The following is a 23,867-nucleotide window of genomic DNA, read 5'->3' as shown; positions in this document are numbered from 1 at the left end:
AAGCTGGGCTGAGGTTCAGAATAAGAAATCCAGAAGATCAAGAGACAAATCAACTTCTACCCCCTTCAGTGGCTGACCAAAATACCCAATCATCATTTGATACTCAGAATTGCAAATAAATTAATGGTTCCATGCAAGGAAATAGCTGTAGTAACTCCTCTTCTGACTGGGACCAGAGGAAACTAGCTCTACAGCTGTAACAATTATTTCCTCTCCAAGCAATCTTGCAACTGGACAAGGAACAGTGCCTGTCAAGTATTGTGCAAAAGACAACCTCTTGAATACCTAATGAAATTAGAAGTTTCATGAACAAGACAGTCAAGCTGTGTTCAATTGCTATTCCTCATATACACATGGGTTAGAAATAATGACCAATACGGGAAAGAAACAATGTAGTATCATCTTTTATACAACTCTGGACCAAGTATTCTCCAGTAGTGACGCTGTGTGTGCTCACTAAGGACTCACCTCAAGGATGGTCACTAAAATAAGATGATCCCTTCACATGTAATGAAGAATCTGCCCTGAATTCAGGCCCAAGCAATCAAGGCTCTGGGAATGAAGGAAAGAGATAGCAAACCAGCTAGTAAAGCAGAAATAAAGCCTCCTTCTCCATGCCTGAGAGTTGAAACTCAAAGCCACTGTACTTTCAGCAACACACACTCTAAGGTTAAAAAAAATTTAAAGAACTGAGAAGAAGAAACCTGGAGTGCCAAGACCAGTGCTCAAGGACTTGTGAGAGCTCAGCTTAGCAAGGTCCATGTCTATGCCCCAGCTGAGCTGTGTGCCACAGGCATTACAGTCAGTGATGAGAACTCATCAAGAGAAGCAAACACAGAGTATGGGCAAGCTAGTATATCACCCACAAAAAAACCCCTCACAACGCTTCAGTGAGTTCCTGATGTTTATCTGCTATAACAGGAGGTTTTCACAGTGTAATCTCGACTCCTCTACTGTGGAAACCAATGCAAGAGTTCGTTTCATTCTCCTACTAAAGCCTCATCTTCCTCAGACACTCCACACACATCCAAAACTTAACAGCTGCAGAGTTTGTGGGGCCAGCTACCTACTGAATGATCTCCCAGTGCCTAATGCTTTTGAGAGCTGAGCAATTCACTCCCATTTTTAGCAACTGTATTGTGCTTCACCTTTGACAATGCTCTGGAATGACAGTGATTTTTTTTTTTTTTTGTTGATATTATTAGACATAAGTCACTAATTTCCCTTTGAAAAAGAAATAACACATTTGTATGTTTGTTAGAGTCAAAGAGCTGAAATCTTAACTAGAAATTTATGGTCTTACCCAATATTATCCAACTTGAAAAGCTACTCTGTGAACTTCGTGAGGGATTCAATTTTACAAATAGAAAATATGGGGATTGAAACAATTTGTGAGCACATACAGATGGAAGTTATTATGAACTCTCAGAATTAACACACATTGTTTTGACTTCGGAATGTAACAGCAAAGCAAGTTTCTCCAAATAAATGCTCTCTCAAGCTAGCACTGAGCTGCTTCTAATTCCAGATGAATTCTCCTGAGTACAAGATGTGGTTTTCATTGTTATTATCCTGCTGTTTTACAAAATAGTACCACTTTATCTCTAGAATAGTTTTTATTTCAGTAATTTAACTTAATATCAACCCAGTCTCACTTATTCCCCACTCACATTTCTCCTTGCTGCCAGAACTCCAGGTACTTGTGAAAGGGAGAAAAAAAAATATCTGTGAAACCAGGGAAACTCATATTAATCCTTTCAAGTATTTCAAGTTGATACAAGTTTTTCTGGGCTCTTTTTTTCTCACCTGCAGTGATCAAGACTTGCATGAATGACTCGAGTAAGGTGATGGAGACCCAAGCTCTTCTCTCAACACCCCAGTAGAGTCAGCACTGTTCCTCCTAGGCACCTCCAATCTTTCCTACAGCACCCAGAGGGAATTAAGCAACTGATCTGCATTTATTAATGACAGAATAATTTGCAGGACTGGCTCTCTGAATTAAGGCCAACACCTTTGGCCCTTAAAAGGATTCCCTCACAGGTTGTGATGGTCTTGAGATGAGAAACAGGCAGCTGCTCATTCTTCAAACTTAATTATTTTCACACACTCACATGAACTAAGCGTATCTGGAAGCTTTTCTCAAAGCAGCCTTAAGAACTTTTAAAAGCTACTTAAATTCAACATTTCCAGCCTCCAAAGGAATACACAGAGGATTCAAATCATCTCAGGTTTTTAGTTCAAGTTAGCCCAAGTGCACAGGTTTTGTGATGTATTTCTGCATGTTATCTACCTGTTCTGCTTTCACAATGGAATTTCCCCTTGGCAGATCTATAAAAAGCTGCAATATTTGACCAAGGATATCAAAACAAAGGCAACTACAACAATTTATATGGATTTCAGTAACACTTTCCTGATTAAATAAGTAGAAGCCCCCCAGAAATTCTGATTTACTTTTATTATGGTTTTATATTCAACAGCAAACAATGTCAAGCATTAACATGTGAACCACTGGTGGCGTACAAACCACTTCAAAGCGTGGCCACCGGTTTACTCTAGCTTATACCAGCACCAGTGACCCCATGTAAATTTGGAAACTTTTTTATACAAATATGTACTTAAAGTCTTCATTTACTTTTATGAGTCTAAACACATGCCAGTGATTTCAGAAACCAACTGCAAGGACTTGGAAGGCAACATGGGTGAGTGACCATGCGTTCAACTCCAGAAATAGGACAACAACAAAATAAGAATGAGAGATTTCAGTAGGTCCAACAGTGGTAACAACTCAGAGATGACGAGTCAAAGAGAAAAACAGGGAAACACGTGAAGTGGTGACAGTTCCTATAAAAAAAAAAAAAATATTACAGGCACAAATGTCAACTAACCCAGACTACAAGAATTGGAAAGACTACCAACTTGGGCCCAATTAAAAGTTCATAATCTCAATCAAGGAAGAAGCACAGAGCGCTTGCTTCATATAACTGAAAGGCAAACTCCAGAATAGGAATAAAAACATGAAAGGCTGAAAAGTAAAGCAAGCAGCATCACGACTCACAAATTACAGAATGAACTAATGTATTTACATAAGCAGAGATTAAGGAAAGCATTGATTTGATAGTAATGGAGAGAGAAAGCTATCAAAGCATTTGAAGGAAAGAGTATTTAATCCCTTTCTCTCAATAGTCTTCCATATGAAAGTCAAGTGTGAACAGCTGGCTGCCATTATTAATACCAGCAACAAAGAGTCACAGTCTAAGTTATATTAACAGCTTGGTTAAGTGAATTTCCAAGATTAGCAGGACTTGATTAACTTCGTCTTAAGATATTTTAGCCTTTAAGCAATTTCAAAGCCATTGGAGGTTATCTTCCAAAATACACTAAGCATGGGCAAGATACCAGAAGTCTGGAAAATGGTAAATGCAATTCAAGTTTAAAAAACAAACAACATAAAAAGAGCCAGAAGCTTTACTTCAATTTGGGGTAGGGAATGGGGAAAAAGTGGTGGAAGAGAGAACTGGAAAACCGAACAACTAGAAACTAAACTTAAAAAAGATCAGATTTTTCAAGAATAAAGCTGTCATACCAATCTAATTTCAAGCCTTACAAACAGGTTAGAAATTGAAATGTCATATTTCTGTTGGAATTTAAATAAATCTCTTGGCACTTTATGGTGTAATATGCTCACAAGCATGCTGGGGAAGTGGCATATTGATGAAGTACTAATGAATATAGAGCAAGTAAGTACTTTTTGGGTGTAGTTAAACAATGATTCACTGCTATAAATGGAAGTAACAGGGAAGTGGGGCTTCACCTGGGTGCAGGCTTTACCCAACTTCTATTCAATATTTTAATTAGATGACCTGGATAGAGAATAGGCTCCAATGCAGATAGCACAAAGCTGAGATTGAGTTCTCAACCTAATATCTCCCCATCTTCTAGAGTTACATCACCAAATCAGAAACATGATTAAGAGCAAAAAAAGTGCATCTTTAAGGATACATTCAAGGTACAGCATGTAAAACATGAATTAAATGAGTCACCCGTACAAATTCAGAATGGACTATTTCATTGCTTGGGATTGTTGATTGCACAAATCACAGAATTCACCGTGTTAGGCTATTGAGAGTACAAACCTATTAGAACATAATGAATTGGAAAAAAAAAAAAAACAAAACACCAAACAAAAACCTGTGAAGCTTTTCTCCCATCCTACTCAATGTTTTGAAGATAACAGTTGCACATTGTATCCAGCTTTGGGCACAGCACCTCCAAAAAGATGTGGATTCAGATGGAGAGTAAGAGAAAACAAGAATGCTCAGAAATTAAGAGGCACAACCCATGAGATAACACTTTAAAAAGGAGAGGTTGTCTTTCAAAGCATAAAAGTTTGCAAAGAAGAGACTTAAAAGAACAGATTATTATAATAAGTGATTATGTGATTAAACAGAAGCAAGACAGATTTAGATTAGATGTCAGAAAAGACTTTAATGTCCAGACAGCCAATCACTGGAAAAGACTACTCGGCTCACAGGCTTTACTTCAGGATGAGTTATACAAACATCTACCAGGGGTGGCATAAGAGCAGCTGACCCTGCCCTAGGACTAGGCAACAGCCTAAGCAGCCTCCTCTTGCCCCTTTCTGAGCAGCTTTTGGAACATTTTCTGATTTCTATACTAAATAAGTTTGTAGCAGATATTAGTATGATCTCAAATACAAGTTTGGAAACTTGTAAACTCTCATGAGTTTGCCAAAGTAGAGGATGACATAAAATACATCAAGAGAAAGGAATTAAGGATGGCTAGAGGGTTTTTTGTTTGTTTGTTTGTGGGTTTTTTTGTTGTTTTTTGGGTTTTTTTTTTGTTTTTTTTAATATAAAGTTATGTATTTGCAATACTTAAGATTTCCCAGCTTGTTGTGTTTTCTTATTGTAAGTATAGGAGTAGAAGACTAGTTAAAGTAATAATGCAGCAAAATTAAAGCAGCAATGAGAATGACACAAATGGATCTTCAAGTATGACAGAATAAATTTAAAAGAACCCACACCAAAAAAAAAAAAAAAAAGATTTCACAACAGTGTGTACAGACTAATAGTATTTATTTGAAAAGGAAAAAAATCATTATTAGCTGGCAAGCCCTTCTCCAGGCACCACAAGAGAAAGTCCCGAGCACAAAGCAGTAAGGTAAGCGAAGACAAGGATGTGAAGAATGCCTCCACAAGTTCACTGATATTCACCAGAAAGAACAGCATCACTAGACTGTAGATGCACACTCATGTCATACCGACACTAAGCAGATGGTAGATCCTCATGAAAAATAAATCTCAGTGTACCAACCTGTGCTATATTTTTGTTGAGAAGATATACTCCATATTCAAACTGCAGCTTCTCCCCTCCTTTTGGATATAAAGGAAATCTGATGGGAAAGAAAAAAAGAAAACCAAAAGCATTTAAAGTGAAATTATTCATTCAGATGCTTAAGCAAGCTTTAAAAAGCCACAGACTCCTTTTCTGAGAAGGTAAATGTTTAAAAACCCTCCCTTGCCGACTTCTCCCAGGAATCCCCTCCACAGGCTGTACTCGGGAACCCACTACAACTCCAGTAAATCAGCCTTTTAAAAACTGACGTCAAAATTCAGCTAATGAATTACATTTCTTGAAGTATTTTAAGTTTTAAAAAGATGCTTTATGACTCTCCCAGTGCTGCAACATTCCTATCACGAAACGAAGCATATTTTAAGAAGCGTGCAGCATAATACCAGATCCCACATCATTCCTTTGTATTCAGCCATTCTGATTTGATTAGCTCATTTCCAAACAGAAATAATATTTTGAGAGGTGTTTTCTTTTCATTGTTATTTTGTGATTGAAAGAGCACAAATCTCTCACGCAGAGAAGACATTTGCAGGCTCACTTACCATCACACCAGAACATTGCTCAGAGAACAGAAGTGATTCCTTTCAACAAGCTCACAACATACCAAAGGCTCAAGTCAGGAACAGCATCATTGGTCACTACAGCCCATGCAGTTATTATATTCCTAACATTTATCTCTCCTGTTTAATAAAGCATTTTCACAATTTTAAATACCTAGATGTAGCAAATAGCTTATAAGTGGCACAGCTTATTTCTGTCTTAACTGCTGTGTGAGATCAGAGGACCAAAACTTTTTTCTCTAAAGTACTGAAACTGTTCAACAGTCTGCATTAGAGAATGTCATTTTATGCATACGTTCTAGGAATCTTTGCTTAAGTGAAACAGTTCTCAATCAGTTCTAATATTTGTACACTGCATTTCTTAGGATTGTCTTTTGGCTCTTCCTTACCACCAGAGGTTATGAGGTCATCATGGTCAATAAAGAAATCTTAGTACAATCTAAAATGTATGTTTATGGGAACTACACCATGAAACGAGCTTTTGCCTTTTCAAGAACCCTATGCCCTATGTTCTGTAGCTCCTAATCAAGATGCCGAGTGTATTATCTACACAAACCCCACATTACATCAGAAACCAAAGTCTCTCTCAAATATAAGATAACAAATTTAGGAGATCAATATCTACTAGAAACAACACACATTCTAGAGGGGTGATTACACAAAGTGTATTTTATCATCAATCAGCCCCACAGTAGAGTACATTTGCAACTTTTAAGGAGAATTATATAGTGCCACTAAAGCTAAAGGTTAACAGGTCATGATCACAGCAGATCAAATATTAAGATGTCAGCTTCAAGTTTTATGCTACTTTCAAACTCACTAGGTCACTTCAAGTTGAGGAATATAAAAATCACCATTAATAATATATATCTAGCTCACCTTGCTTAATAGATCTATAAATCCAACTAGTTCCCCATGCAAGAAAATAAAACCTTTCAAAATGAACACATGCTACAAAAATTCTACAACACTTTATCCTAAGTGTAAAATACAAATCAAAAAGAATTCATTTCAATATCTACAATTACACTACCCAAATAGAGCAGGATTTAGACTTAAAGGATACCTTTACAATTAACAGTATAAAACTAACTCAAGCTTGACAATAAAAGCACCATTAGGAACACAAGCCATGTTTCACTAGAAGATAGTATTTCATTAAGTCACTAGTAATGGGAACCATGTATTCTATTATTAGACACAGAGCTCTGACACATGCAGTACAGAAGAGTATAAAAACTGGTTTACAGTGCTCGCTACTATCTCCCACATACAGTTTCTTTTAAGTGGTAAAGATTAAGCTTTTCTCTTTATCACGTTGGTCCTGCTTCTTTGCTAATATTGATTGGTCCTGCTTCTTTGCTAATATTCACATTTCTGTCCTCTAACTTCCACTAATTAATCTTGAAAGCCTCTAAACTACATACATCCTCATGTCAGCTTTCATAACATAATCATTTACATGAAAATCTTGAAAAATGTCAGCGGATGTCTTTGTGTACGCACATTTATGACTCAGAAAAACATTAACAACTTTTATGTCTCTTTATTTGTGTGTTATCTTGCTTGCCCATTAAGTCTGGTCACAAGCAATAAACTCAAGGAAGAGAAACCACGACATTTTATATAGCGCTTCATTGAGTATAACTGAATGCAACTTTAACTGCTGGTTCTCTATGTGAAATTCTTCTTGCCTGCTCCTCAGAAAAGCACGACTGTAGGCTAAATCTCTCACTTTGTCATGCTGCAAAAAGTCTGCTGTGTGACGTTTTAGTTATACTTGCTCAAAAAATAGATTTGAAAACTATTATTTTAGTATTTTTATAATCACGAAGCACTCAAACTCCACTTGCCCGTTCTACTCCAACACGTACCTTCGTCGTTTCTATTTTTGCTGGTATGTTTGGGGGTAAAAAAATAAATCACTAAGATCCTTCTCAAAGCAGAACACAGATACTTTAAGATGACAAACTCAAATGAATAAGTGTGATATGTTTAGTGGAAATTAAAAAAAAAAAAAAAAAAACACACAAACAAGCTACAGGTGTCTGCTGTGTAATCAGCAGAACAGATCATCTGAGAGAAGCTACCAAGTAGTAGGAAACTTGTTCTGAGTAGCCTTAGAACTTGAGCTCTGGTCTTCCTCAGAGCAGTACTTACACACTGTAGGGAAGCCACACACCGACCATGCTGGCAGGCAGTGATTATGAACAAAGCAGCTTCTGGTCAGTGAAGTTCAAATTGTGCCCTTGTAAAAATATGTTGATATTTATCTTATGACTATGGAATATTACTTTTCAAGGGTGTGTAGACTACTTAAACAGCCCTAATACACTCTGAGTTTAGAGTAGATATTCTATTTCTGTATATAAAGAGCACGCTGCTCAGCTGGAATACAGCAGTAATAATTTTAACATTGACTCACAGAGAAGATCTTAGTTCAGAGAGCATTAACATGACGCAAGAAAAAAAATACAACACTTAGTAACTTCTAACAGGTTAACTCCATTTGGAATTGTTTTTGCTGCTTGTGCTTCCATTATACTCAAGGTTATTCTTGCTTCACTTCAGACATCTGACATGTCAACAACGACAAGAGCCTGTGCTGGGGAGGAACACAAGGACCAGCAGTGATAAAGGGAATGAAAAACCAGCAGGCACATGGAAAGGAAACTTTAGGATCTTTGACAAGTGTGCCAAAGATGCTGAATTTAAACAAGTCCTCTGAATTCAGAAGGTGGAGAATGCTGTGTAAAAATGATCCAAAATGCACACCAGACTGATTTTAACCAGATGGTCAATATGTGCCTTTAAGATCTAAGATAACAAAGAGAATTCTCGATCTTAAAAGCTTACGTTTGTTTTGGAAGTTTTATGTTTTGCTTATTTCATCCTGAAGGACTGTGACAAATGCAAAGTTTTTATTAATTTGAGTCATGTATTCTGTTTTACAGGACTCTCTGGGATACAAGTCAGATGACCAGTGTTACCCAGCTGTACCACACTGCAGTAACAGAGGCAAACCTGTAATAAACCCCAGAACATACACATGCATTTTTAGACACATAGCTCACCTCCCCTTTCAAGGCCTGTTACTTTGGACAAAAGTTGTGTTCTTCTACTTGTGATACCACAAGGACAGAACAGTTTCTTCCATAGTGAGCCAGAACTATATGATGCTGATATCCTCAAAACACACGAGGCCTGTACTAATACTAATACATTCAAGACCCAAGTTCTCCCAGTCTCACAAAAAGAGGTTTTTGACTGCTATTTCTCATGGGCAAAAGTTAAAAAAAAAAAAAAAAAAAAAAAAAGAATCACAGAAGCAGTTACAAGGCATTCCTAGTCATCTCTGAATAATTCCATTTTAGCAGAGTTTAGAATAGAGATGACAACTCATCTACCCCCAGCATATCTCTCCCATCTCTCCTGCTTGGAGGGTTCCCAAGAATAAGCATCTCCTGTCTACCTGCAATCTTAATTCCAACAAGTAAACATCAAATGCTTTTTTTCAACCTATCCCCTATTAATTACTGCCACACTTCCTAAGCAGACATCAGCAGCTGGATGAAGAACTCCTCAGCTTAAACCTCAGCCAAGAAAAAACTGGCATGGGAGTCAGAAGGGAGCACATTCTTAACAGCTAGTCAAGAAATTTTCCATTGAAGGCACCTAACATTCAAATCAGATACTATTATTAGCACTGCAATCCTATGTTTAACACAACTGGATGCCACTAACCATGAACAGTTCTATGAACAAAGCAGGGGTTTTTGAAGTACAGAGGGCAACCGACTTCCAGTCTATTTACACATAAGGAGGTTTTGCTGATAAGCAATGAGTAAGCAAACAAGTATGAGCAGGTCAAGGCTTAGAGCACTGCTGATCCACATAACCAAATATACCTACTTGTAAGAAACTCAAAGGAGACCAACAAATCAAAGCATGCACTCAAGTATCAGAATACAGATTAGTGCAAGCCTAAAAGGAAGAATCTCTAATTTCCTTGTAAACTGCCCAGGCAAACAGGGGTGGAAAAGGAAGAAATCCCAGCTAAAAGGAACAGCTAAGTCAAGTGTCAACATCGGTATTATTTTACATTGTAGACTCCACACGAAAGTTTCTAGGGTACGAAGCCTCATTAAACCCTCCCCAAAGAGTTGTGAAAAGGAAAAAGAAGCAAAGGTTACGTGCTTTGTTCAGTTACTCTGATGGGGAAAAGTAATCTCAAGTCAGCCTTTTAAATAAAAACCAAAGCTGAAAGTCTACCTATTCTCCAAGCTGGAACTACCATCCTACCGTCAACAATGGAATTAAATGTCGAGTTCTTCAAGGACCTCATAACACTTCACAATTGCTAAGTTTTAAAATAGTCAATTTGAACTTGCCTAAGAAATGACATTCTGATGGGCATCAAGCTTACAGGTACCCAACTACACCATCAACAGGACTCTCGGGGAGCTGTTACTTTGGAGTTAGTCTTACTCTAATGAGATTTTTTTCTAACATGGTATTTAGTCAAGTAGAATACACCTTAGACATAATGAACACACATACACCTAATGAACTGAAAAGCAAAGTATAATCTTAGTATGGTAAATCACATTTTTAAGGTTACAAAGACTGTAGACAGGGTACTAAACTGTCAACTCTGGTTTAAAAGTCTTTTTATCAAGAAAAAAAACTTCAACATACGCATTTCCAGTCAATATGGGAAACTAATGGTGACTGGTTGCCATCATTTCCACTCCAGCTGAACCATTAAGATTCAAACAGCTAAACAGAAATATCTGTGTTAAGCCAAGGCAAATTTCAATTTTCTGTTCAAGGTGTATTCTTCAATATATCTAAACACATTTGTGGTCTGAGGGCAGTTACAGGATGAGCAGGCTGGAGTTTTGATGAACACCTTTGCCAGCTGTACCTGTTTAGGGGCCTGAAGACATTTCTGCTGGGAGTAGACTCTGTGACTCTGACATCTGTGCAACAATCCAATCCAAAAGCTGCAGCGTGCCCCATGAAACCACCAGTCATTGCTCTGTATTGCTGAAACTACCTGTTCATCCAGATACAAGCAGATCATCTTATAATCATAAAGCCACGGGCACAAAGAAAGTCTAATGTATCCCCTCTAAGGCAAGTTCAAACCACTCTGTATTCCCCCTCTAAATAAATCCCATCCTTCCTCGGGGTAGGAAGGTTGTCTAAATTACTTTCCAGTGTTGATTTCAGCCTTATTTTCCGTGATTCAAGGCAGAAGGAGAAGACTATGCTTATGTGCTGCCTCTCGCAAGGATTTTTCCTCTTCATACTTACAGTCTAAGGTGAGATGCCTGCAGTTTGAATCAATCCGGTTTGGTGGGGTTTTGCCTTATAAAAAGTATTAGTTCTTAATAAAAGAAAGGGATTTAACCCATCTCTTACTGACTTTTGAATATATGGACTAAACCACTGGTTTTCATAAGACAGCGTGGGCAGGAAGTTTGCTACTACAGTGTTTCCAACCCAAACCGCTCACTAATATTGATGTATTTAAAAATCAGAAAACTGACTACAGAAGAACAGTCTTTTAAAGACTGCTTATATTGCCAACAGATATTGATGCTGGCAAGCCAGAGGTCTGTTTCAAAGCTAAAAATGTGATTAGCCTTATTTCAGTGTTTGAAGCATTAGATCACCCTTCTTACAGCTCATAAATTGTGCTCAATATTCTACTCTAACCACTAAGAACTTTTCTTCACTGTCCTACCTTTTTCAGCTGACTTTAGAAAAGTACTTAGCAGCCATCAAGATCTCATTTAATTTTATATCCTCAGCTAATCTTTAGCTGTTTTACATAGTAACTTCAGTGTTTGATGAACAAGCAGTAAATCACCACAGGACTCTTGGTTCAGTCAGATGTTAACTGTTAGGAAAAGCTGAAAGAATCCTTATTCCATACATTTATTTCAGACCTCAAGTATCTCTTATGAATTCAAGTCCAAATACTTTTACTGTTGTGTTCTGTGATTTATGAACTCCTCTGTATCCAGAAAAATCACATATGTACCAATATATTGGTGGCCACTTTTTATTGTCTATAACTGCCTGTCTTTAATACAAACTATTTTTAAAGCTTAAAAAATTGCTTCATTTTTAACTGCTTTCACCTGCTTCTACTTTGGGATTATACCATGTGTTTTACATCTTTTATTCTCTTTTCTGTTCAGACTTCTGCCATATCCCAAATTATATTAAAGTCTCAAAGTTTAATCTCTACTTCAGAAAGCTCTTTAGGGAAGAGGTCAGTAAAATAATAATTTTTTACACATTACATTTAACTGGTTTCCACAGGCTGAAGTGTGGCCTAATTTAATTAGCATATTACATCCCATTTAGCAAATGGAAGTAGAACTCCAAATCTAGTTTGGAATTTTGTTAGATAACCTTAATTTTCAAAGTGATGCAAAAGTTCAAGGACCACTAATATTTGTAGCTTTGAAAGCTAAATTAACAGCAAGGACATTTATGTTTTAAGAACACTTAGCTTTCCAGCAGTTAACTGAAGATCACAAACTTAGTCCACCGACTACATGAAGCCGATATTGCTGTATTTTCACATCACCATATTTGCAGTACCTTTGTTATTTCCTGCCTAACCGCATCCACCGTATTTGTCAGAGAATAAACTTGACACGGCCTTTTCCTTCACTTTTTATTTCCGAGGACAGTAAGCAGAATGGCTGCAGGGAGATGACTGTAGAGCAGACTTGGCAGAATGCAGCTGCAGCCCAATATCTCACTAGTATACAGATAAAGAACTGATGTAATTTCTGTGACTGTAACAGTCATTGGTGTGATAGCAGGGTCATCCATCAGATCTAGGGAACAACTGTGCCGCACATAACACTACCAAAACATAGGGAAGTTTACAAAATTATGACTTTCAAGCTTAAGCCTGTGGACAGGACACCCTATACAAGGATAGAACTAAGCAGCCCAATCCAGATAAGATAATGACCTGAAAAAGCCACAAGTTCTTGCTCGATATGACTGAAGTATGAGGAGCATGCAAGAACAAGGTTTAAATATTTACTGAAGTTTGAGTTATTTCAACCTCACCCTTTTGGGGGTCTGTGAGGGGGACAGGCAGGGGAGGAAGGAGCTAGAGTTTTCCCTCCAACCTAACCAGATCCTGTTTGTTCACTCTAAGGGAATGCTGTATCCAGAGGACAGAGCTCGTCTTACTTAGAAGTGCTGGGACTCTGCTGAACCAGAAGAAGCAAACCTTGAAAGCCTTTTAAGTGAGAAGGACTACCATTGTCCAGCCAGCTCACCTGAAATCACTATTCCCCGGGACACTTAGAATCAAATATTAGGAGAATCAGGCTGCTGAAGAGCCATAGGCACCAAAACACGCAGCATTTCCAACCTCTTAGCACTCCACCAGAAGACCAAGGCACGAGAAGCTTTGGTTGCACGGCTTCAAAACCAGTTTCCTTCTCAGATAAGCTGCACCACGGTTCTATCAGCTTCAGAGCAGAGACTGGCACAGATCTTAATTAGCAGACCCTAGCAGCCAAGTGCTTGTTGGAAGGAACACAAGTAAAATGCAGCAGTATGAAACTGCTGTCACCACCCAACTTCTCAATTATAGAGATGCTACACAGAGCATTTGGGGTCCTTTTTAGAGCAAGCTACTAGCTGATGGTGGTGGCCACAAACTGACCTTAGGGTGACTATTAGCCTACCAGGAACAGCTAACTAGTCTGACAACAATCAGTACGATTGGAAAAGTTTTAAATGGAAATGTTAAAATCCCCACCTGGTGAGCAAAGCCAAAATCAAATGAAAAGGCAGGGGAAAAAAAGGATTGCAAGTGTGCACTTTGCTTTGTTAGAGATAAGATTAGGACATTAATATGAATCACAAATCACAAGTGAATTCAGATTTGATTACTATATGGTTTTTAGTTTCTACTTGAGAGAAAGAGCTACACTTGTAAAACAAACTTGATGACAAAAATACAGACTGCCAAGGGAAAAAAGCATATCCTCATTCAAGCTTTACACAATACAAAGATAATTAGTTTACTGAGAAAGGAAAACTATTGGCAGTTTCACTTTATGAAATGTATTTTCAAAATGCCTATCTGACTAGCTCAACAAGAAGATAATCAAAAGCAGAAGCACTGCCATCTTTCTATTAAGAAGTGTAACTGCTGTGACCTTGCTCTTGGAGAATGTACAATGGCTTCAATATGTAAAGGCTGCATAGAGGAAAAAGCAGAGATACAGATTATGAAAGTCAGGCAGTTCTTGATAAGACAGTCACCGATTTATACAAGAGGGTATCATTCTACTACTTCAGCACATAATGCTTTCAAAACACCTCAAAAACACAGCTAGCAATCCATGGAACAAGCAACACTGATGGCTTTTGGTAAACTGTGCATTTCCATCACATATTTCAGCCAGAATTCAAGACTTGTTACATACAAGACATGATGGATATCACAACACAAGGACTATCTGTAAGGACAGAGCAGACAACCTCATTATCAGAACTTTAAATCGCCCTGCCACTGAAGGATCATTTTTAACTAGAGGATACTTCCTACAGGTCAAGTCCCTGCTTACTGAAAAATGAAGTAATGTTTTGAAAAATAATCTCATCAGGAGTATAGTGTTCCAATGGGAGCAAATTAAGACGAGTTTATCTTCACAGAAACATTTCTCAGCTGTAGGTGTCTGGGGTCAGTGGGCTCATCTACTGCAGTAAACAAAATCTGCTTTCTCAGACTGGCCAGGAACATGTAAAAGCTTCTGGTTCCCAGAAACAGTGTTAACAGTATCTAAATTTATTAAAGAACACCTGATCTAATTCTTAATCTACACATAGTAATATTTGCTGACCTAATGAAGGTAAAAAGCAGTATTTTGGTGATTGAGAATAAAATAAGTCAGGATTCTAGCTAAATATCCTCAAGAATGTGGAATGTAAAAAATACAGTTCAAGATAAGTTCATGGCAAAAAACATTCTTTGAGCAATATAGTTGAACACTTAACACACACTCAATCTACCACAAAGAATCAACTTTGCTTTGACAGCTATTAGATTTCTCAACAAACCATCTCTCTCCATCTGATTTAAGTTTGCCAAGATTTCTTCCCAAATCTGCCATTTTATTATCTCAGCCAAAGTACCAAATAGGATTAAAGACTTCTTGATTGAGTTGGAAGATATTAATGTCAGTGGAAATTCATTCTTCACTTGTGTCATGATTTTTCAGATTGCTTAAAGTGTCTTATCTGTTACCAGGCAAAAAGCAATAACTACCTTCAGTTGTGCTAAGTCTACTAGAGCTGAAACTGTGATTTTCCCATTCTTTGAAGCAGAAGCAATGCCATGGTAGCGAGGACCGCTTTTAGACTACATTCATTCAGCAAGTGGTTTCCAAATGTTCCAAAATTATCCATATGACTGTTCAGCAACACCTATCTCCACTTACTTGAAAATCCAGCTTGTCACAGTTAAAGGAATTGAAAGACACCACAGTTCATTGAGAAAGGTAATTTGGAAATAGTCTTGTAGCAGAACTGGTTTTGATATAAACTCTGCTTTACTCGCGGCCCTGAGAAGTGAAGCTTTTTACATCAGAACTTGTGCTGTCAGTAACTCATACTGCATGATTTAATACTGCGTGAACCACACACAATATAATGGAACTCTTCTTTATCAGTGCAAATGAGCATGTCTAAAAATACAACACCAACACATCAAATTAACTGCTTGAACATGTGCAGATTCAAAGTACATCTGGCCTGACTCGCTCTTAACTTTTCCACTTCTCTGAAATTTGGCTCCCTAATCTAATTAAAAGCATCCCAAACTGGGACAAACCAACCTGCTGGTTTGAATTCAAGACTCAGTCAAGAAGCCACACGGATCCGTTAACATTCACCACACGCTGTGCTGCAGCCCTTTGGCCCTGCACTTGCACTTCGGCTTTAGCTGTACAGAAGCTGTGTTAGGATAAACTCACTCGTGGCTTCACATCCGTAAGGAATTCAGAAGTATATTCTGAAGATCCAACAAGGGCAGCTGTGTTTCAAGCTTGGTACGCTCTTCAGATCACCTCACCCCAGTGAAAAATGACCTGTTTTTTTATTATTCATACCTTTGCACTTCTCACACAGGCTATGGCAATGAAATGAAACTGGTCTTTAAGGTATTGGCATCAGAAGAATTACAGCTAGTTTTGAGCTCTGCAGTGCCTCTGTGATATATGAGGTCAGATGCACTCAGACTGTTCCCAGATCAAGGCTGATGCCAGCAGATCTCCACAACCCCGGCTCAAACCAGCTACTTCTAGAACCTTTACCTAAATTAAACATTAAGACGAAAACTGACTAATAATTACAATCTTCTGGCATGCTTGAAGTTCTCAATAATGAGACTGAGCTCCAGAAAAAGACAATTTTGAGCTTTAATTCCACATCACAGAAACAGTTTTGAGGAAATTACTTCAGGATCAGACCTACCCCTTTTAGCTGCATACAGAGCATACAGTTTTGATCCTGTTTTCTATGAGGACACAGTAGTGCAATATATAGACATTTCTTATGTTTAGTGACAACAGAAGGTATTCACAGGACAAGAAGCAGCATAATTTGGAAAGCCATGGCAGCACACTCAATTTCCCTCCTCCTTATGCCATTTCATACAACAGTTGGGTTCCTGAGGTACAGAAAAGTCACAAAACATAACTGCAAAGATGTCAGATGCCTAAGACTGCATCGCAGCTGTTTGTATATCCTTCAGCCTGCTAGTGTCTGTATTTGTCAAGCAGAGTGGAAGAAAAGACCTTAAATATTTCTATAAATTATAAAATGCCAAGGAAATCTTTACAGTAGTTCACTGTTATCTCAGAGCAGATAATGCCAAATATTCCTGCAAAAAAATACACCAGACTAGATTAGACTTCTTCCATGACTGTCTAGTGCCTGTCTGATTTTTATTTAATTTTAAAATTATATATATTTTTTACCTTTATAACATTAAGTGGCAACAAGTTTAATATTTAAACATTTAACACAAGGAAAAAAAAAGACCTTCAAGATCAGACCACTCTGAAATGCCTATATATGCTCCAGTAGCTACACTTGAAAATTATGATGTTCTTTTCGCCTTTTAAGATCATGTATTTTACCGCTTCATTTTTCCCCCTAACCTGAAATACGACTTTGAGGTGGTTACTGTCTTACTACTGCTAATTTTCTAATCCTCCCTTAACACACTTCAGTGGGAAGAAGGTATAGCATGAGCCGGAACAGACTGTATGTACTATTTGATTTCTCTTTACTATTGCTATAGAACAAAACTATCTATTGAAACCACTCGTTTCCAAACTACCTAGCAGGGAAGTAGTTCTTGAAAATCTTTTAAAAAGACACAGGTATGAATGAGAATGCAAAAATACCACAGAAATAACTTCTCTGATTATGAGTTTCACTTGTCCAGATGCACACTGGGTACCAGAAAGGTGATTAAACTCCAAAGTATGTTATTTTTTTCTTAGGGGAGTATACAAATTTCCAAGCTGTCTAATGTGATTTGATTAAACAAGTACTCTATTCTTAAATATTCAACTAGCAGGTTGTAGAAGTGTCATGTGAAGTTTCAGTTATAAAAAGTATCAGCTGAGCAGAGCTTTGAGTGAACAGAAATGCCAAAAGACTTCCAAACAGATGGCATGAGTGTGCTTTCCTGTACTCACTTTAAAACTAACAAGTAGACTGATACAGCTTCAAAAAATTCGGTAGCTTCCACCCAGCAAAATGCAGGCATTTACTTCGTGAGATGTTTAGCTTTTATCAGAATTGAAAAAAACTGAAGTGAAGACTATATAAAAAATACTACGGCAATAGCAGCAACACTAACACAGGCCACTGCACAAAGTATGTCTTGCTTCAGACATAACAATCCTTATTTTGCTCTAACTGGAAGCTGTTCTTTATTTAAAAATCTGGGAGCAGACTAACAGAAGCAGGGCTTGACAGACAGTGTCAGAACATATCATAAATAGTTTAATCTCAGCATTCTTGCTCTGTTTATGATAATGCAATGAAGTGCTAGGCTTCAGTTCCGCAGGAACAGTGCCAAAGAATTTAGGTGGTTTATTCAGCAAACGTGTTCATCACTGGAGAGAGGAACATGCTGCTGTCCTAAGTAGCTTAAATTCAAGAGTTACATATCTATCATATGCCTTGAAATCTTTCAAACTCCAGAATGTTTGAGAAATGGTACTCTTTCTTCCTACATCTTCGATGAACTCTGGAGATGTTGAAAGGGAACACTGAAGAAATACACTTAGATATTTAGAAAAAATCTTATTCTTGCCTTAAATTGGTAGTTCAGAAAGTCATAAAAGTAGATTTATGTGAGAAAGCTTACAGCCTTTTAGTAGTACCAAAACCATTTTATGAAATGGAAGAAGGGAACAGTTATTGAATAGATTATAAACACTAATAACTCTACAATTACAAAGCTGACCATATACTGTATGCTACTGGCAGGTATTCTATAACTCATTCTACCTTCAGTATTGTGGCCAAACAAGTGCAAAGTTCTCACCACAGCCTCTGAATTCACTCTTAAGTTCCAATATAACCAGTAACTGCAACAGACAAAATGGAATATTTCTACAAGAACCCTGAGATTTAAGTGACCTGTATCATCCAAGTAAACAAATCTGTAGCAGATAAAGTATTTCCCAAATGTAACTTACATTCTGAAAGCTCTCAAGATATATTTAACCAGCTTATTATAAGGGCTTTAAAAAGCTGGTAAAAAAAACTTGAAAGTGAAGTAACACATTTATACAGTATAACATTAAAAACAAGCACGTGTACCTATGAAATTGCTCGAGTGAAAACATCAGCTACTCCCCTAGTGCACAATTTTTAGAAGCTCTTAATATGGATCTCAAGGCAACCCTGCAGTCCAAAAGAAAAGTATGAAGCCAAGTAAAATGTTTAACCCAGTCAATAATGATGATGCTATGTGTTCTAGTAAGGACTGAGTATAGAGAAAATGTCACTGTAATTACTTAACAGTTTATGTTGGAGTTTGAAAAGCTGCTAAAGAACAGGTGATTGAAATAAAGATATTTAATAATGCCTGTTAATTGCTATGTTCAATTCAGTTAGGAGCAGGTGAGAAACATGAGCTATTAGTTTGGAAAGAAAACTGCAAGTTAAGACATTTGAGGTTTTCTATAGCAACCAAAGTCCTTTGAGACTTGGTAGGATTGACTCTCCAATAGCTGGGAAGAGAAGATCTCAGGCAGGAGCTAATCCTGAAAAAATCTTGCAGAACACAGGTAAATGGCCCAACAGGGATTCATATACTTAGCTAAACCTTCTCCTTTTCAGAAATCTATTGTGAAATAAAATATTAAGTCATGAGGGTTTGGAAGGCTATAGCCTGAAGGACTAAACCTTCCAATCTGTCTCAGACAACAGGAAATTGGTTTAATCTTTATACACCCACACACAGGCAGCTCCACTCCTCAGAAATTTGTTTTCCAGCTATAAAGGTTTTCCTTTGCTACCCTTCTGAAAGGGATGTACAGGAAGGAGTATGATCATATGCTCAGAGAACCAAAATGAAGCAAACCAGATTAATGTTCTATTAAGTTACACAGGAAATGTTTGGACAAGTTATTAAAATGGTATCAAAATTAATTTGCAACACATAATTACCGTAGCCATATTTTATTGTGTCAAAACAGGAAGACCTCTGAGTTTAACTCTTAAGGCAAGCTACCTCTGCTGTACTGCCAAAAGTTACTGAGCTTCAAACAGAAATCAGACACTTCCAGGCATCCCAATCCTCTCAACTTTGCACAATAAGACTCTTCCATCTTTATTTGGACTACTAGGAATTAATGTTAAAATGCTATAATGCTTTGATTATATACTTCCAAAGAGAAGAGGGGTTTTTTAACAGGTTTTTTAACATCAAGAGACAGCTAATTTCCACAAATTCATTTCTCTTCAGCCATTTCATTTTCTCCCTTTTCAAACCCTGCATATGGAAAAACAAAAAGTCACTGGTGCTGCAAGCCTGACCTTGCAGCCACCCAAGCATGCACAGGATCAGAGCAGAGCAGCTGACCTCCCACAGCAGGTCAGTCTGGCATTCCTGAAGCTTAACCAATAATTGCCACTATTTTCATATTAGAGCACAGAGGTGCAAAGACAGCGGGAATATAGGCAAAGTGCCAAAATGCAGGAGAAGGCAGTCAGAAAGTGAATTTAAGAACAGCAAGATAGTTTCCTAGTAGCACAACACTAACAACAGTGTAGCTACATATTGAAACACAGAACAAATAAAGAACTCCTCACTGAATATTAAGTTGATTTACAGTAGATAACAGTTCACAGTGCTCCTTCTCAATTGATTAAAATCCTCTGTGTTAATGCAAGCTATTTGTTTTCTCCTGTTTATGAACCACTACTCCAGTACTGGCAGTAACTCCTCCGTGAAGCTACACTTGCTATCTGAGGTTTATTTTCATGGCCAGTAGAAAAACATGGAAGGCAAGTTTTCCAACCAGCAACCAAAACTTGCCTATTTAAGTTTTTCTGCGATTATTAGAAGCCAAATCAATAGTATATACATGCCAACAGACCTAGAATGACAAAGCTGAACTGATCTATTAGGTCACTAAATTCCAACCTAAGAAACTCAAACGACTGTCCCACAGCTACTGAAAGCCGTAACAAATAATTTCAAACTCCATGTCCCCTCAGACTACCCAAAACCGTTCACAATTTTTTTGTTGTTGTTTTGAAGAAAGTACATAAGCATATTTGACATACTTACTCTCGCTCTTTCTCTGTCAGTTTGTCATTGATATTATCTTTGATTGTAGACCGGGAGCCCTTGTGAATTATAGGATACCTGAGTGGTACTTGTAAGAAGTAGGATATCATGGAAACCAAGTGAGCGGTGTAGCCCAGGGCAACGGCAATGCTTCCGTCATCTTTTGCTGTCAATAAACAAAAAGACTCCTTTGTTTAATCAATTGGATCTCAATGCAGGCTCAGCACAAGTTCATCCTTATTGCTTAGTGAATGATATAATTAATGAAGCTAGCAGAAGTTGTGACTTAAGAATAGGTATAAATCTGAAATAAATTTAGACTGCTTTACAATTTGCTGTTCACTGTATGTGTCTCTTTCATTAAAGGGCAATGTAAAATGGGTAATGGCTTGTTCTCCTTCCAACTTTACACTTTCAAAGTTAAAAGTTACTCAACATTTGGCTGGGTGGGGGAGGGTAAAGAAGAGATGGGAAAAGTGAAACAAAATTCCCAAGACAAAATTCAAGTCTTAAACTTTCTGCATTTCTCTAGATGTAGCTGACATGTATGACCGGGGTCAGGGAAAAGCTGCATTCCTCCATAACTGTATTCATTAGTGAGATCAGTTGGAGAGACACCGACCCCAGGGTATGAACTCTGTTCTCTGCCAATAACTGGAAGAACTTAGATTAACCCATTGTTTTAAAGCATCATTTTCAATTTGACTTTTAAGGTTTCAACTTTAAAAGCTTCACCTGATGGGAACACAGGCAAATGGCAATTCAAATGACATCCTTTAGCCATGTAAGGACTTTTCCTTTCTGTTTTCTCTCTTTTTCTTTCTTGTAAGTGAACGCACCAATACAAACAACATGACAGTCATCCCTTCTGAGGCACAAGGGAGTCCCGTAAAATCAATTAAACGGAGGACCTTTTAAGAAAACTTGTAACGATGTTCAGTAACAACTATGAAATCATACTGAGCTCTATTAGAACACGACACAATATATGGATTTAAGTGTTACATCCTTTTCAAAAAGGATTTTGTAAAGTGTTCAATATTTGCAGCAAAACTTCCTCTTTAGGGAATAAAATTTTTTTGATACTTCAAGTGTCCTGGGTTTTTTTAAAGAATATTATTATCTACCAAGAGCCTGAAATAAGATACACGTGTCAGCTGGTTTTCAGATATAACTGCACATTTCACTATCTTGAATGCTTAGTATTTCTTCCTTGTAATATAATTTTCCTAGAGACTTTGATAAAGAATAAGTCTTTTGTAAGGAATTAATACCAGCAAACTGAAAATGAGCCAAAAGATGCATGCCACTGGTTTCTCGAGAATTACCAAACTGAGTTCATTAGCACATTCAGTGCAATCAGGAAAACAAAGCAATAGACTAATTATTTTGACAAATAAATTCAGTTTAAAGATTATTCCTCCATTATTCTAGCATCCAGTATACATGTTAGCACAAGTTAAATTGTATGAGATGGCTTTAAAGAGTTAGACAACTGAATGACAATTGAATTGATTTTGCCCAAGAAACCACATTCCTTTCAGAGTGTGCAAGTACTGGGAGCAAGAAATTCTCAAGGGGATTTTAACGAGGTTCCAATTCATGTCAAACATTTGTAGATGAATGCATGCAGCTACCTGTGTTATACAGACAGGTATATTATATATTTGCTCCGCAATAAGATGACTACAGATAAAGTAGAAGCTGACTTGTAAAATACTCCATACTGTCAGGCAGCTTTAAAGTCTTACTTATGCCAGATATTTATTTGGTAAATTCACCAGCAACTACAGCAAACTGAATGGGGATTCGGGCATGTTGCCCCACCAAGATTTATGGACTGAAAGTAGCCACAATGGAATTTTAGGTCAGACAAATATTTTCCAGACTCACTAAGTTTGGAAGGTGCCTCTGGAAATTGTGTAGTGCTAGCCCCGTGCTCAGAGCGGGATCAGCTACAGCAGGTTGCCCAGGACGGTGTCCAGTTGGGTTTTGAGCATCCCCAGGGACAGAGAGTCCACAGCCTCTCCGGGTAACCCGTTCCAGCATTTCAGTACTGAGTCTTAGAATACAGAGTTACTTTTCCAAGAGTCAACAGTAACTTCCTTTGTACTAGCTAGGAAGCAGGAATAAATAATGCATAAGTTTTCTTCTAGTCTAGACCTTCCTTTCAGAAATTTGGATCCTAAGCCATTGCTATCAGTTTACTTAATTTTATGAAGTTTAGAAGCAGTGTCAACTGTAACAACTAAATCAAGAATATCCAGCTACCTTGAAAGTCTTCAGAATTAGGAAGCTTGACTCCACAAACAAAGTAATCCTTTTGATCATTCTGTAAGTTTAAAATCAACAATGGAAAGTGAGAATGGAACAACATCTAGAAAACAGAAACCCGCACAAAATCCGATGACAACAAAGCATTTTTGTAAAGAAAAAACCTAAATATTCAATGAAACCCAGAGTGACTTCGACACAGTGCTTTAGTCCACATTTCATATAATTCAGAAATAAATGCAATTTTTTTAAAGAAGGAAGATCTTCATCTTAATCAACTCATCATATAAAAGGTTTTGGAGCTCAGTATTTTGACATCTGTTTATATGCACTCTGTTAAAGTTCAGCTAGCCCACTGTCAGGGTTACTTTAGATACTTGTGAACAAAATGGAAAGTATCCATTAAATTACAACTACAGTTATTCTCCTTTTATAGTGGAGATTATTTGAGAGATGCTGGCATAAGTCGTCTCCCCATGAGGTTTGCAAGCTGACCAAACCCAAGAAAAAGCTGGAAAACACAGCATGAGTCTTGAGCAAGTTTCATCATGAATAAAACATTATATTTGCTTGCACTGTAATAAATAGGAAGTTCATTTCACAGCAAGCAGATATTTTGAATGTTAAAAACATACCAGATCAATGGGGTAGATATAGGATAGCTCCGACAGCAATTGCTTGCAGCGAATAGTCTGCTGGGCATTTGTCTTCAAAAAAAGTTCTCTTTGGGGAAAGAGATCCCAAAACAATTAGTTTCTTCAAAAGCTTTAACTAAAAATATCAAG

General features: G+C 37.5%; 1 protein-coding gene across 3 annotated transcripts in view; it reads right to left on the bottom strand.

Annotated features, from left to right (window-relative positions):
- Window positions 1–23,867, bottom strand: part of UVRAG (UV radiation resistance associated) — a 96,876-nt gene that overhangs the window by 27,495 nt on the left and 45,514 nt on the right. For 2 of the 3 annotated variants that reach the window (XM_042792662.1, XM_042792663.1), the window contains 4 exons: window positions 23,718–23,805; window positions 23,080–23,140; window positions 20,809–20,974; window positions 5,335–5,413 (listed from right to left, as the gene is read on the bottom strand). In XM_042792662.1, coding sequence (XP_042648596.1) covers window positions 5,335–5,413; window positions 20,809–20,974; window positions 23,080–23,140; window positions 23,718–23,805 — 394 coding nt within the window. Of the gene's footprint in view, window positions 1–2,662; window positions 2,842–5,334; window positions 5,414–20,808; window positions 20,975–23,079; window positions 23,141–23,717; window positions 23,806–23,867 lie in introns of those variants that run through there. The other variant, XM_042792664.1, reaches the window with a different exon arrangement.

The sequence above is a fragment of the Tyto alba genome, unplaced genomic scaffold, assembly GCF_018691265.1.
Source record: "Tyto alba isolate M040663 unplaced genomic scaffold, T.alba_DEE_v4.0 Super-Scaffold_2, whole genome shotgun sequence".
Classification (NCBI taxonomy): Eukaryota; Metazoa; Chordata; class Aves; order Strigiformes; family Tytonidae; genus Tyto; species Tyto alba.
Note: the sequence above shows the minus strand (reverse complement) of the source record. Positions and strands in the feature narration are given on the sequence as shown.